The sequence below is a fragment of the Candoia aspera genome, chromosome 4 (genome assembly GCF_035149785.1).
Source record: "Candoia aspera isolate rCanAsp1 chromosome 4, rCanAsp1.hap2, whole genome shotgun sequence".
NCBI classification, from domain to species: Eukaryota; Metazoa; Chordata; class Lepidosauria; order Squamata; family Boidae; genus Candoia; species Candoia aspera.
In genome coordinates this window covers 3,183,506-3,199,906 of record NC_086156.1, presented here as the reverse complement: position 1 = coordinate 3,199,906, position 16,401 = coordinate 3,183,506, and the positions used below count along the sequence as shown (strand labels likewise).

The following is a 16,401-nucleotide window of genomic DNA, read 5'->3' as shown; positions in this document are numbered from 1 at the left end:
GATTTTCTCCATGATGATCTACCCATAACCCAGTGTTTCTCCACCTCATCAACAAGATGTGTGGACTCCAACTCCCAGAATTCCCCAGCCAGCACTTTAAGATGTGTGGACTCCAACTCCCAGAATTCCTTAGTCAGCTGAGCAACTTGAAAATGTATGGACCTCAACTCCCAGAATTCCCTAGCCCTTACCAGTTCTTCCAGGTCTCCCAAAGGTCCCCCATCACCACTGTAACTGGGTTAGTCCACCTTGCTGCTGGCGTTAATTGGGAAAAGGCGTTAATTCAGTCACCCGATTGATCAGACCCGTTAGCAAACCAAGGCCTTTTCTCACTCTTGTTTTTGAAACTTCTAACTCTGCCAGCCAGTGGATATACGGCTCCCCAAGCGGGAGGGAATTGCCCCCTTTTAACATATGGAAGAGAGAACGGGAGGGCTTGCATGGAGCAGGAATGGGGTAGCTTGGGAGAATTTTGCACGGGATCCTCTCAGACAACGCGACCCTTTGTGTCTTGTAAAACATAGGTGCTCATCCCCACCGTATCTGCCTCAGCCTTTTATAGCCAGCGGGGAGGCATTGGAAAGCTTGGAGAATCCTAGGATTGGAAGGGACCTTAGAGACCATCTAGTCCAACCCCAACTCAGGGTCCAAATCCACGCCCACCCCTCAGGTTTGCCACGACGGGGGAAAAGAAAGATTTAGCCCGAAAATGTAAGGCACAGACGTCCAATTTTTTAGCGACGGCGGGGAGTAGAAAGCCAGCGGGAGAAGGGGATGGCTGACAATCGGGCACACTGAACTTGAGCGTTTGGTGCGGTGGCGTTTTGTTGTGCGATCCGCTTGCCTTCCAGTGGTTCACTTTGGGTCCTTCTCCGCAGGTCATCAAAGCCGGCGTGGAGACCACTTGTAAATGCCACGGGGTTTCAGGGTCTTGCACCGTCCGGACATGTTGGCGTCAGCTCTCTCCGTTCCATGAGATCGGCAAACAGCTGAAGCAGAAGTACGAGATGGCCCTCAAGGTGGTGAGCACCACCAACGAGGCCACGGGCGAAGGGGACATCTCCCCGCCAAAGAAATCCACCCCGGGCCACGGCGACCAGATCCCCAGGACTACCGACTTGGTTTACCTCGACGACTCCCCGAGCTTTTGCCTGATGAGCCGGTTTTCGTCGGGCACCTCCGGCCGGAAATGCTACAAAGACAAGAACTGTGACAGCATCTGCTGTGGGCGGGGCCACAACATCCAAAGCCGGGTGGTCACCCGCCCTTGCCAGTGCCAGGTCCGCTGGTGCTGTTACGTGGAATGCAAGCAGTGCACACAGCGGGAGGAGGTCTACACGTGCAAGGACTGAGGGGGTGTCCGACGAGCCCCAGCGCTGGGACCCGCCCCCTTGGAGACAAACCCGGGCCGGCTGGCGAGGTGGTGGCTGTGAGCTACCCTGCTCTGGCGGAAGCATTTCGAAGGGTGCCACGTCTTGCTGATCCTGCGTCTTTCTCTGCAAACAGATTCTGGAGGCCCGCAAGATGGAAGGGCCCCGGCGATGCCCGAGATGGTGCCTTGGAGAGAGAGAGGGAATCGATGTGATGCGATGCGATGTGATGTGAGGGCTCAGCTGCCCACCTTCATCCTTTTGCATCGCCGTCCTGAGCAAAACGAGAATTCTCTTGGAGCCGGATGATCCCGCTTGGTCTGGGAGCAGCCCAGCTCCTGGAGACCCGCAATATGGAACCGTAGAAGGAGTTCTGGGAAGAAGATGGCCCAGGAGGATCAAGAAAAGCCAGCTAACTTGGAACTTCCGAGACTCGAGGGCCAGAATCAGAAGCCGCGTCCCGTTCGCTGGAGATGTCACTATGTAAGGACTGCTCCTAAAAGCGATTTCTACCGGCACTTTGTAGCAGTTGGTGAAGAAGCTGGTTTTTATTTTTGTTTTTATTTTCCCTTTGTGTACTCTCAACCCCTGTTTCATTCCCCCCCCCCCCCCCGCCCCACCGCCTTCCTGGCCCTCTTTGCAATCCACTTGGTAAATTTGGAAAACCACTAGAGACTGGACAAACCTGATATTCTTCCAACATGCATTTTTGCCCCCTTGCATGCTAAATTATGATTTTTCCCCCCCTGATTTCTCTTATTACTTCAGTTGGCATGGGAGGCTGCTTCGAGGCCAGCACGACACCCTGACCGTGAACACAATTTGGCCGTTGGTCTTCGGAAGATGGAGAAAACGCAGAGTCTTTTAGACTACGATGCTGCTTTGACTTTGCATATCTGGAATGGGATCGTGGCATCCAAGAATGCGTGTCTCTTTAGGATGCCATTCTACCTGCCTTTATCGGTGGCAGTGATATTATCTGGGGCAAATTTCTATAAAGGCCTGTTGCTTTAAAAAGGAAAAAAAAATACTCAAACCACTAGGAACCTGCGCATTAGAAATAAAACGGTGACCAGCCACACACATACTGGATTTCAAGGGCCTGTTGATCAGAGGGAAAAATACAGAGAAGCATCTAAATGGCAGACTGGATCAGTAATAGCAGTGGGATAGACTACACAGCATCCTTCCAACATCTGAATTTGGGAATATTACAAATATGCAACTTTTTTTTTTTTTTGGTCTTTAAAAAGACTGGATCGGAAGCAGCTAATGGACTCTTGGCCAACCGCCCATGCAGGGTGGACCATGATCCGTCTGATTCTGCTCCCGTTGCATTTTTGCCCCCGGGAATTGCAATTGGACCTGTTTCCCGTTGAGAAGTAGAGCAGAAATCTTTTGCGTTCTCTTCCGGGAGATCATCCCTGCCCTCCCGCCTCGCTTTACGGACGCACTGAAAAAATAATAATAAAACCGTGGCCACTTCTATCAAAGCTGTAATTATTTGGGAGGGGGTGGATCTGGATGACGGTGTAAGCACGGGGCATGAATAACTAGATTGCGGCTTGGTGTTAGAAAATGGAAGGTGGCTGAGTGGCCCCAGGAAGGCGTGGGCCTTTTTACTGATTGGAGGAGTGATAGAAAATGGAAGACAACTTCTAGCTTGTAACTGACGTTAAATTCTGGTCTGATAGCCCGGTGTGGCCATATGCACCCAAAACTCTTAATTGGGGATCCTGTTTTTCTTCTGTGCCCAGCGGACCAGTTCCGAAGCTAAGTGCAAGTGATTGAAAACCAAACCAAATGAAGACTGTACAGGACTGTTGTTATTCAAGTGTGGAATGAATAAATGAATGAAGGAATGAATGAATATATATATATATATATATGAATATATGTGAATATATATATATATATATATATATATATGAATATATGTGAATATATATATATATATATATATATATATATATATATATATATATCTTATGCCTAGATATAAATATTGAACGTTTATTTATTAAGCTTTTCAGAAGGACCTTGTCTGGTTTTGATGTGGTATTACGAACTGGGCCTCTTTTGAACACGTGGGCACTCATTCCTGTTTGCACGCTGGTGTTGGACCTTGATTCCCAAAGGGGCTCTTCAGCTTTTCTAACAGCGTAAGGCATGACATCTGAGCAAGCTGCAGCCTCATTCTTCCCTTTTTTTCTTGCGAAAGTTATTTTGAAAGGGAGGGTTTCTGAACCACTTGGCTTGGAAGAATATGTCTGGAAACCTGCTTTTCATTCAGTTAGCCCCAATCCTGGGTGATGTATTGGAGAAGCACGATTGATGTCTTGCTGTGGCTGGGAAAGGGCATCTGGATGTCTGCAGATTTGGGGAGAATTGGGAAATTCGGAGAGATAGAACTTGTTCCTAGACATAGGCTTCATCTCTGGATACCTGGGGTGAAGAAGAAGTAACCCAATTCCCTCCTCACATCAGTGTGAGCATCCTTGGACAGTTGGCCAACATGAGGTCCCCAAGACTGGGGCAAGCCTTCAGTACACCAGATCCTGCTGTTGGCTATTGAAAGTTATGGGATGGTGGTTGCTTAATAATCCACTTGGCCACTGGTGCTTCTCAGCGGTGTGAGATCCTGATACCGTTTTTCTGCTTGAGATTGCGGAGCGCAGTTTTTCTCTTGAAAAGCCAAGGTTGGCCACTGTCTTAGATATCTGGTCCAAAGATGGCTTTAAAATGAACAGGCCATCTTGTGAGATCTTGAACGCACTTGGGGTTTCAGCCATCTCATCTCACATGGGGGGTGACCTGCTTGATTTTGAAGGCCTCGCCTGAAATATCAGCCAAGCCTCACCCGAGAATGCTTAGATCCTACACAACGGGGATCACAGTTTAATCAGTTCTGGAGATCTGCAGGGGCCATTACTGCAAGCATCTTCCAACCCTGGGTATAGACACGTGCTGTATAGATTGAAGTTTCTCCTTCCAGTAGAATTGTTAGTTTAGCCCCCCCCCCCCAAGCTTGCTTGTTTTAAAAGGCAAGCAGGCCACCATTTCCATTTGGTCATTATTAGAGTTTTTGAGGGAACTGGGTTTCAGGAAGTTGAACCATGGCACTGAATGGCATGGCTTGTTGTGACTTTCTCTAAGACAGTGTTTCTCACCCTTGGCAACTTCAAGATGCATGGACTTCAACTCCCCGAATTCCCCATGCTGGCTGGGGAATTCTGGGAGTTGAAGTCCATGCATCTTGAAGTTGCCATGGGTGAGAAACACTGCTCTAAGAAATGCCATATAGGCTTGCAGTCCTAGAGCAATTGTACCCAAGAAACAAATTGATTGAACAATTCATTTTTTAACAGATTTTTACTTTCCTAGGCTCGGGACAAATCTCTCCTCAGGTGATAGGTTTTTGACAACCTATTGGCTGGGTTCACACAACACACTAAAACTTGGGTCACTGAACCGGTCTATTTCTGGTGTGCACAGTACCTAACTTTACCAGACAGGCTGGGTTTGCACCAGCAGCTGAGCACCAAAGAAAATTAACCGCCATGAAAATCAACTGCATGTAGCATCTTACGCAAATGCAGCCGCTGGATCTTTAACTGATCTGGCTGAGCCTGTTGCGTGAACCAAGCTGCTGTCCGTTTTTTTAAAAATGCAACTCTGGAATGCAGAAATGAAGCTTACGGTCTAGTCAGCGTGCATAGGATTGTGGCCTATATATTTATTGCAAGTGGGACTGCAGCATGTGGGGGTTCTTCTGCTTCAGCATCAAAATAGCATAAGCTGTCATTAGATTTATGATAGATTTGCTTGCTTTCCGGGTGAATATATCCAAAAGTGGTGGGCGTAGGTTTCAATCTTTTTAAAAAAGCATAAATCTCCCAGGAGAGGTGACTGCATTGCACGTAGTCCTTGACTTATGACCTCAATTGGGACTGGAACTTCTGTCACTAAGCGAGGTGGCCATTAAGTGAGTCATGCCCAATTTTACGACCTTTTTGCCGCAATCGTTAAGCAAAACACCATGGTCATTAAGTGAATCACATGGTTGTTAAGTGAATCCAGCTACCCCCCATTGACTTTGTTGGAAGCCGGCCGGAAAGGTCGCAAATGGTGATCACATGACCCTGGGACGCTGCAACCATCTTAAATACATGCCAGTTGCCAAGTGCCTGAATTTTGATCATGGGACTGCAGGGCTGCTGAGATGGTTCTAAGTGTGAGGACTGGCTGCAAGTCACTTTTTCCAGTGCCGTTGTAACTTCAAACGGTCACTAAACAATTGGTTGTAAGTTGAGGACTACCTGTATTAAAAGACAGTTGGCTGCAATGTTGAGCTGTTTTTTTTAGGAAAAAACATGGGGGTGGGGACAGGTATTTTTGATGCATTTGGGAATACAGGCCCAAACCTTGTGCAAATTTGGGGCGTGTTTGGTTTTAGTTGTGCGATGTGTGTGGCAGTGCAAGAAAGCAGATCTTGGCAATTCTCACAGGCTCACCACACACATGTTGCTCACAAGTCTAAAGGGCAGAGGTGAAGGTGTGAAAGAACTACTGAATGGGGTGGGGCGGGGACTGTATAGTAATGCACGCACTGAAGCCAGAGTGTTTCTGTAAGTATTTTTTTTAAGTATTTATGTTAATTAATGCAAATAGTATTGCTTTCCTGTTATATATTGTAAATAATAAGGTTTATTCTCCTGTGGTTTTTAAATATATATAAATAGCATTGAGGCACATGCATTCATTGTATAGGCAGGTGTAATATGCATGCTCTTAACTCTTCCTCCCCCCCCTTTTGAAATTGGGAGAACGTCTGCAGAATATGGTCAAAAAGTCAAGAGGGCGGCCGTGACAGTGTGATCAAAGCAGTTTTCTTCTTTTTTTTAACGTGTGTGGATCACACAGTTGTGTTACCTTCTTGGCTTTTTGGATCCTACCTGGCAGGTCCCCCTGCTTAAGAAGCTTTTGTTGATAATGTTTGCGAAAGCCTCCTGACTTTTAAGGTAGAAAGACTGAAGACCACCGTCCGTGCAGATGCCTGAGTGGCAACCAGCCCCCTCGCTTGATCTGTGGTCTCTTTTAAAAAGTTAATATATATACACATATATATATATATATATATATGGAAAGAGAGAGAGAGGATTCTGCTGTTTCAGGAAAACAGTACTGCACAGCTCAGCCTTCAGCCTTTGGTTGTACCAGCCTGCAGTACTGGATTTTTGGCTCGGAAGGAAGGAAATTAGAACATACTCTTTACTAAGCAGATCTGGGAGTGTTTGAGAATCAGCAGAGATTTTATATCCTACACAGTAAACCCCTCAATTTACCAGAATTTGAAAGAGGTCTTTGGGTGCAACAGACAGCCATCATTTTACATGTGCGTAAAATCCCATGTGCCTTTATGGTGTCTAGAACACTGATTTAGAGACAGTTTGGTGTCGTGTCGTAAGGCACCGTGCTAGAAACTGGGAGACCCTGAGTTCTAGTCCCGCCTTGGGCACAAAGCCAGCTGGGGGACCTTGGGCCAGCCACTCTTTCTCAGCCCTGGGAAGGAGGCAATGGCAAACCACTTCTGAAAGACCTGGCCAAGAAAACTGCAGGGCAGTTTGAAAACAATCCAGGCAGTCTCCAAGAATTGGACACGATTGATCAGATTACACACACACACACACACACACTGATTTAACACAAGTTCAAAATTTCATTTTGATTTCATTTGGCCCTAACAGACCCCTTTTCGCCGTTGTTATTCTTTTAAATTGAGGGTTTACTCTGCTTCTGATTTTTTTTTTCCCTTGCTACTTTTGTCCTTAAGGTTTGTCCTTTTTAAAAGCCAAACCTGTGTGCAGAATGATGCATATTGCAGAAGCTTCCTTTGCCGTTGCATTCGACTGATACAACATCAGAATTAATATCTACGTCCGTGTGTTTTAAATATAATGCCATGGGTAAAAACTGCAGCCTGTGGAACTCTTCAGAGTTATAACAAACCTGCATCTAGCCTTGCAATTAAATTCTTAGGGTCTGCTGAATCAGTCAGTGAACAAACAAGTATCCAACTGTGTACAAAAGTTGTATTTGGGATAATACACAGAGAGAATTCACAGTCCAATCCTATCTGGATTCTGTCCTTTCTTCTCGGCCTTATACAGGCTCTGTCCATTGGCAGCCTGTAAGTGGGTCATTTTGGTGTCGTTTTAATTCATTTAAGTCATAATGTTCGTATTTCACCTTAGGATAATCATGGCCCTTGTCTGAAGGTACGGACGTTCACCACCGTGCCAATGAAAAGGAAATGTTTAAGGTGGAGGTATGGATATTGGAGACGGTGGGCATCAGAGTCCCAAGGAAACTGGAGCACATTGGGTGAGGGCAAGCTGGTATAAAATAGAGCTTTTTGATTTGCCAGTCTCACTTGAGTGAGATCTTGCTTGGGTGATCTAGCAGGTGGAGAGGAGAAATTAAAGATTCCTCCTGCACTAAACTAGGATGAATCAGGAATATTCACTGAACTTACCTCCAGAGCAGTAACCTGTTGACTTTAAATGGGAGAGCAGTAATCGCAGATGGCCTTTCTTGAAATTCATTTGGTCATTAGTTTCATTTTCCAAGTTATGAAGGTTCTAGGTAAATTGGATTCTAAGTTTCCTTCTTCTCCAGCCATTGGGAGGTGTGTTCTTCTCCCCTTGCATGGCCAAGAAACGTCTAGAACCTACAATGTCTAATTCCTGGTCAGATGACTTGATGTGGAATGGATCGATTCCTCCTGGAAAGTTTGGGAAATTCATGCCTTGTTGGATCATATTGGCCGTGCGTCATCCATGTTTCTCCCAGGCTGGCTTTGGCTTTGACCAATGGGGGTGATTTAGTCTGACCTGATGGGATGTGTCTTCATGAAATGTATGAACACAGTATGGGATTCTTGGGCTCTTGAACTGCCCGGTTCCAACACAGAGCATTCTAAAAACTGCTCACATTTGGATCAGGTCAACGTGATCTCCTTTTCTAATTCTTAAACTGGAGATTACAAATGTGGGACCTCGAGAGACTTCTGAAGTTCCACCCCCAGAAACATCAGCTAACATCGCCAATGATGGGAGGTGTGTCTCGGCAGCATTTGGGTGGCCACAGAACCTCAATTCCTGGTTTAAAGTAGAGAATGCACTTATGCACTTAGTGAACCACGTTGTTTACTCATTTCTAAAGGCCTCCCTTACAACTGGTGATCCTCCAGACACCAATGCCTTGAAGTTGTGGCCACCCTTGAAGATCTACAGCCATACATGATTCAATCCAGCCTTTCATAATTCCATTAATCACACAATCAAGGCTTTCATTTACAGTAGTAGCTCTCACTGAACAGTGTGCAGGTAGTCCTCATTTAATGACCACAACTGGGACCAGAAATTTGGTTGCTAAGTGAAGTGGTCATTAAACGAGTCTGACCCATTTCACAACCTTTTTTGAGGTGGCCGTTAAGCGAATCACCATGGGTGTTAAGCGAACCATGTGGTGGTTAAGCGAATCACATGGTTCCCCATTGATTTTGCTTGCCAGAAGCTGGCTGGGAAGGTTGAAAATGGCGATCATGTGACGCTGCGATGGTCATAAATGTGAACTGGTTGCCAAGCATCCAAATCATGATCTGCGGGGACACTGTGACGGTTATAAGTTGGTTTTTTCAGCAACGTCGTAAGTCTGAACATCACTAAACGAATGGCTGTTAAGCGAGGACTACCTGTACTTAGGACCTAGGGTGCCTTGTATCAGTAAACAATCAATAAATTGGGTCCACAGTGGAGACTTTGGTCAATTATCTTTGGCTTTCTTTTCCTCAATCTGATCATTATCTTGGGAGTTCTACTTACCCACTTCGCTTTCTCCCACCAGTTTGTCCCTCAAGCCATAATGTATATGTTACTACCTAGCTACCTAGCTGTGTAGTTACATCTGGATCAGAAGGACGGGGGAAGTGTTTTTGTCAATGACCTAACTTTGTGGTAGCTTGCAAAGGTTGGACTAGAAGCACATGCCCAGTAGCATCCTCATCTTTTCCTGAGATAGCTAAAGAAAAATGACAAGCTTGGGCTGGTGTGAATGTGTGATCTAACACATATGTGATTCTTTGTGTGCAATAAATCCTAACTCTCTGTCCCATGATTGAGGGAGGGGGGCCAGGTCCATCTCTCTCCCATGTAAACCTAATGTGACTTGATGGTACCTACCTTCTTCCTAGGGCTGGGCAAGAAGGATTGGCCCTAAGTCACCCTGCTGGCTTCACGCCTAAGGCGACACTAGAACTCACGGTCTCCTGGCTTCTAGACCGGTGCCTTTCACCACTGCACCAAACTGGCTTACTCACACACACACACAAATGGAAATGGACTCCCAGTAAGACTTGCGACCTGTGTCTTTTCATAAGGAACCTACATTGCCTAGATTCCCTGTAGCACTGAGGACCAAAGATACCCTAATTAGAGGCCAGGAAACTCCAGGTTTGGATGCATTCCTGCTGGCCCCAGACAGGAAAAACATCTGTTCATCCATATGGATTTGGAGAAACTCGGAAGGTGATGTCAAAAGCTCCACCGCTTTTCCCAACCTGGATCCCTCTGCTGTTTTGATAGCTCCGTCCAGCTGTAGTGGCCAATTATCCGGGGACAGTCAGAATTCCTAGGTCAAACTATCCCAGGAGACAGACACAGGTTGGAAAGGCTCTCATCAATTTCTGATGAGAAGTCATTTTCAGCGTATCACATTTAATGCTTATTTGAGTATTTTTCCCAGTTCTGGGTCTGCAAGAAGACCAGTTCTCTAGGCCATTGTTCCAAAGCCAGCTTGTAGTGTATGCTGAATATTTAAAGTTGCTTCATTTTCTGTTCTTGGTATGCATTGATTCTTTTTTCAGAATTGTATCTGGGGCTTGCTAACTTTTATTGGTCAACTTACCCCAAGTCTTGTCAACGAAACATGAATGTGGACTTGAAGGTTGGCTGCACGCACTTGTGAATGGAGTTCCTCCTGGGAGGGTTGTGAGGAACAAGCATATGAAGGATTTGTAGTATTTTATTGTCCGTGGGTTGGGGGGTGGTTAATGCTTTAAGGGAGCCTAAATTATTTTCTCTCTACCTCATATGTACAGCTTGTAGGTATAAATCTGATTCTTGAGTGACTGTGGAGAATGTATTTAAGTTATTTAACAACTTGGTATAACAAATGAGAACAAATGAAACAATAAATGTATTTTAAATTATACATGGAGTTTGTGTTATATGCTGTTGAGTTGGGACAGTTTTTGCAAATTGCTTGCCCTAACTTAGAGCGAAGTCCCATGCTGAGACAGTGAGTTGGTCTCTAGTGTTTATTGAATGCTCCAGTAGATAGAAAATCCTGCCAAACTGAAGGAACGTGGGAATCCCACACAGATAAACCCACAGCTCAAGGCAGGTCTGCTCTGAGTTTCTTCGAAGGACAGTTCAAAGCCTCTAAACTATGCATGTGTTTTCCCCCCTGAATAGGGGCCCCCTCCTGCTCACCATCCGTATTCATGGCATTGCTGCAATTTTGCCCAGAAGGAAGAGGGTAGGTTCAGCTTCTAGGCAATTCAAGAAAGAGAACTGCCCAGAGTCCCCCAATGGGAGATGGGTGGGGACAAATTTAATAAATAAATAAATAGAAAAGAACTTTGTTACAGTGGTGGGTTCCTGCCCTGGGTAGAAGGTTGGGCACCTGTGTGATCTTTAGGGGTCACCCATCATAGAAACGAGCAAGATACCAATAGTGACATAGGGGAGCAGTCTGCTAAATTGTATAACTTCTGTCGGTCCCGCAACACAAAGTCGAGAGATGAAATTTGCAGCCCTCAGATTTGATGGTGGCTGCCAAAGTGAACTGCTGTAGAAGAAGATGTGACAAATTCATCACAAGAACTATGAATGGCTATTAGGTAAGCTGGTTCTTCAATCATGGGGTAGTGCACCTTAAATATCTGCTGCCTCAGAACAAGAATGCAAGATTGTGGAGTCTGATTGACCACATAGAATAATGGAGTAGACTTAGATAGACTTTTGGTGGGATCCAGCCGTAGGTTCTCCTGCTCTTAAGGTCCTGGACCAATTCTAAGTATTAATCTGGACCTTCCGTTGAGCAATCACTTCCTTGCCTTGATCCAGAACGGCCTTATGATGTCTGGGTTGACTTTGGAACCTTCTCATCCAACCCTGAAAGTGGGAGACCATTGGGTCTCAACATGGGTCTATAGCATGGTTTCTCAACCAGGGTTCCATGAGAGGTCACTAGGGATTCCTTGGGAAATCTCATTTATTTAAAAAATTATTTCAAATTCGGGCAACTTCACATTAAAGAGATAAGTTTCATTCTTTATTTTCAGCTTAAGAACACTGTTAATGCGTATATACAGGCCTCCCCATGAAACGAATAGAATAATTTTGTAACTTCTATATTTGAGCCTGGAAAATATTTCAAGGACTCCTCCAGGGTCAAAGGGTTGAGCAAGGCCGATCTATAGCAACGTTAAAAGACTTGGGGTTGATTCAGAAGGATGAGTCTCTCTTGCTAGTTTAATACAAAAAAAAAGTTCAGGCTAGGAGTGTGATCAGCCAAATTTCAGTGAATATTCGTTCCATCTAACGGTTGGTCGGTCTCCAATGGGTTTTTGAAGGATTTGCCAGCAAGGAGCACACTGCCTGCTTTAACCTAGAAAATAAATTATACCCAAATTGACATGCATGACTCTTATATCATGGAATGTAGAAATGGAGTGTGCTATATTTTTAGCATGCTTGTCCATGTGTGTGCATGCATGTACATATGTCTGTGTGTATTATAATCTATATGAGGCCTAGTATACTACTACAGTCCCCAAATTCCCCCATTATGGTAAAGATACTTTGCTATCATTATAATAGGCAAAGGTCATGAATTAGCATGGACATTCAGACCATTCAATCTAAAGTCTTTTGGACTGAGGTTGGCTTCATCAAGGGCTCATGATCCAATCTGGTTTGGCACAATCCTGTTCTTACCTTCAGGCCAGATTTATATATTTATTGAATTTATGGGCTGCCCATCTCGTATACATGACTATGGGGGGCTAACAGTGAAAACAGAGTAAAAACAATAACAACATCCAAAATTCAAAAATTGCAGAAGGAGCAGACAAATAGCGGAGAACGCTCATAAGAACTCCAACTGACCACAGAAGGGGCTCACCCACACTATCAGGGTCCCAGGCTTGATGGCACAGCCAAGTTTTTAGTGCCTTGCAAAAGGCCAGCAGGGTCAGGCTAAGTCTGGTTTCTGGGGATGATGTTCCAGAGGGCGGGTGCCACGGCAGAAAAAGCTCTCCTCCTGGTCTCCACAGGTGACAATCTCTCATGGACAGGATCCAGACCGTGCGTCTCCTGCCTGATCTAACAGGATGGTTAGATACCACTGGGGAGAGACAGTCCCATAAGTAAGTTGAAGAATCATAACCCTATGAAACACCTATGCTGGTCTATGACTGTAATGAAGGCTTGGCTTGGCTTGGCTTGGCTTGGCTTGGCTTGGCTTGGCTTGGCTTGGCTTGGCTTGGCTTGGCTTGGCTTGACACGACTTGACACGACTTGACACAACACACCACTGGCCAAACTTTGATTGGGTTTCTGAGTCTGCAACTGAAAAGACTTTACGGTGGGCCTACCAGGCTGGTCCCGATGATTTGGAGGTGTGGAATTTCCCCAAGTCCAATCCGTAGTGAACAGAATCGGTGTTCTGCTCCAATGCTTTGGGTCCACCAGCTATGCTCAAAGTTTTAGCTGCAAAGGCCTTCTTTTTTCCCTTCTCCCGCCACACTTCTGCCCCGTTCACGGGAGTGCACGCTTTTTGGCCAACATTGGTCTCCAACAAAGAAGCATTGAAGGGCATGCCATCTTTCCACCCACTTCATAACCATCTCAGGGAAGTCAACTCCCCCTGAGGTGGACCTGCAATACGTCAGTCTAAGCTTTGCCCAAGTCTTGGCTGGCACTGAAAGGAAAGAGTGGCGGTTTTGTCTCTCACCCGCCCTCCCTCGACGGGGCTATTTACACACGGCCTGGCAGGTGAACTTAGCTTAGGACTGGGTTGCCACCTAGATCTGAGCAAAAGTTCTTTTTCCAAGCTGTCCTTTGAAAAGGCTCAAGGGAGTCAATGCTGAGAGGTTGCGCCTGTCATAAAAGAGCCCTCACCTCACTGTTAGGCAAACAAGTTATGTCATCCAGTTTAGTAAACCCATTTTCCTTCCTGGATGGTGGAAAGAGCCGGTCCTTTGGCAAAGTTCTGGAAAGTATAACGTATGCTCCTTGCCCTCCCCCCAATTCCCCCCCCTATACTGCTGTGGCTTGGTTTCTTCCACAGGGTGGAAAAATCCACCACGGGCTCCCTTGCGGGTCGCCAAAGCCGTTTAAGCAGCAATGGGTCCTTCTCTGCACATAATAAATGCTTCTTGATTAATCCAGTTGAACTCCAGCAGCATCACACCTGCATTTTATTTTCACTGGCAATCAGCAAGCGGGGAGCCCCCCCCCCCATGCCCTACCCTTCCATAGAGAAGACCCCATAATTGGTGTTAAACAGCCGACACATCAAGCCAGCCCCTCCACTTTTGATTAAGTGGTGCAGGAAATTGCAGTTTGCAGACCGTGTGGAAGGCAAGCTATTGTGAAGAGCAGTTGGATTCCAGACTCTCTGAAGATTACATTGCTCCAAGTCTTGACTATGTTAGCCAGGCCATCAGAGACCAAAGTCCAACAGCTTTAAATCTATTGACATTGATAGGATTTAAGGGCCTAGCTAGGCATAAACTGGAAGGGGTGCTCCGGACTCTTGGGTGGGGCTGCAGAGCCCCTGGGGATGCATCAATATCATTCATGGTTCTGAAGCAAGGACGCATCCAGTCTTCAGTCCACTGCAGATTTTGAGCTGGTGACTTGACAGATCTTTAATAAGGAGTTTGGGGTCTTCCTGCAGAAAGGTACCTGCAGAAGAGCTAGATTCTCCAGCTAAAGTGGGACTGCTCAATGCAATGCAATGCCATTTTTCTTTGGTCATAGACTAGCATAGATGGCCCTGTTCTATAGACACCATATAGCGAGACAATGGAGGTTTCTGGACTCCCAACCATGTTTCCTGATCAAGCTAGCTTGAATGACGAGCGTGCCCTGCCTGGCTAGCCATTTCTCTTGAAAGGACAGCTGGGCCACGGAAGGGCTCATCGGATGCCCTTCTTGCGTGTGGGAAATGTGGTGGCACGCACAGTGATGGGTATGGCTCTGCGAGCTGTGCTGGTTGCCAGTTGGCTTCGGCAATTCAAGGTGCTTGTAACACCCATAAAGTCCTATATGGCCTAAGGTCTGGTTTCTTGAGGGACTGCCGTTCTCCCATAGCTTTTGCCTGTCCTATAAGACCTGGCAGAGCTGAAGTGCTCTGGGTCCCATTGAGTAAGCAACACCACCCGATGGGACCCAGGAAGTGGGCCCTCTCCATCACAGCTGCTGCCCTCTGGAGGAACATCCCTCCAGGGATCCGCACAGCCCCCATCCTGACCTGTTTTAGACAAGCCTTAACACCTGGCTCTTCACTCAAATCTTGGCTACAGTGTGTAGAAGACTTCTTGTGGATTGTCGGATTTGTGAGATGGTGTTGTTGTTTTTCTCCAGCCATTTCTTTTCGTATTGTTTTTATATTGTATTATTTTAAACTCTTATATTGCACACTACCGAGAGTTGTGGTGGAGTTGGGGACTTGTACATTTCTTTATTGGTTTCATTACATGTAGATGTTGTCTGTCTCCAGAGTGACTGTGGGGGACTCACAATTTAAAACAAAACCACACTATACCAAATGCAATGTAGGTAGGAAGGAAGGAAGGAAGGAGGGAGGGAGGGAGGAAAAAGGAGAAGAAGGAAAAAGGAGAGGGAGGGAGGGAGGGAGGAAAAAAGAGAAAAGGAAGGAAGGAAGGAGAAATATAAAGGAAGGAAGGAAGGAAGGAAGGAGGAAAAAGGAGAAATAAGGAAGGAAGGAAGGAAGGAAGGAAAAGAAGGAAAAAGGAGAGGAAGGGAGGGAGGGAGGGAGGGAGGAGTGAAAAAAATATAATAGGAGGAGAGAATAAGGGAAGGGATGGCCCAAGGTCCTCAGGGTTTGCAGAGACATACAAAACTAATAAACAGATAAGCCAATAGAAAGTTGGATCTCCTGGGGATGCCACAGCCAGGAAAAAGAGAATCAGGGCAGGAAAAAGCTAGAGGGGTCAGGCTGAAAAGAGGGGAGCCATAGATCCCCAGGGGTGCTGGCAAAGTCAGTCCCCAGACTGCAAGCCTGGGGCCTGTTCTGTAACAGGGAAGGCCTCTCCACCCTTATTTCTGCCTGACCCACATGACTCGTGTCCCGTCCCTTAAGCGACGTCATCTGATGGGACTTAGGCAGCATGCCTTCTCTGTTGCAACACCTAGCATCTACCTGGGGATTTGGACTGCCCAACCCTGCTAGCCTTTAGATCAGTGTTTCTCGACCTTGGCAACTTTAAGATGGGTGGACGTCAACTCTCAGAATTCCCCAGCCAGCCCTGCTGTCTGGGGAATTCTGGGAGTTGACGTCCACCCATCCTAAAGTTGCCAAGGTCGAGAAACACTGCTTTAGATGTTCTTTAAAAACTCAGCTTTTCCGCCAACCTTGGGGATAAGCTGGTGGTGTGCCATCCGATGCATATTGTTGGTTTGAGTTGTGATGTGCGTTTTCCTGTCTTACAGGACGTTCTTTCTGTCATTTTGCTGTTCTTAGGTGTTGTCCTGGGAGTAAATTGTGTGCTGCGCAGTTGTGCTTCTGAGTTGGGGTAGTCTAATAAAGGGAAAAGATCAATCAATCAATATATGCGGCGGCTGCTGCCCAGAGAGAGCCGTTCTCCATACCAAGCCAGGCTCACCTTACGTTCACAGCAACAAGGTCAGCAGGAGTGCGCCGGCCACAGCTCCGA

At 46.2% G+C, this 16,401-nt stretch overlaps 1 protein-coding gene across 1 annotated transcript in view; it reads left to right on the top strand.

The window, feature by feature from the left end:
* The window catches only part of WNT9A (Wnt family member 9A), a 40,811-nt gene extending 37,610 nt beyond the window's left edge, over positions 1-3,201 (top strand). Inside the window, exon 4 of the mRNA XM_063301911.1 lies at positions 879-3,201. Within this exon, the coding sequence (XP_063157981.1) occupies positions 879-1,352 (474 nt within the window). The 3' untranslated portion in view covers positions 1,353-3,201. The remainder of the gene's footprint in view (positions 1-878) is intronic.
* The last annotated feature ends 13,200 nt before the right edge of the window (positions 3,202-16,401 follow it).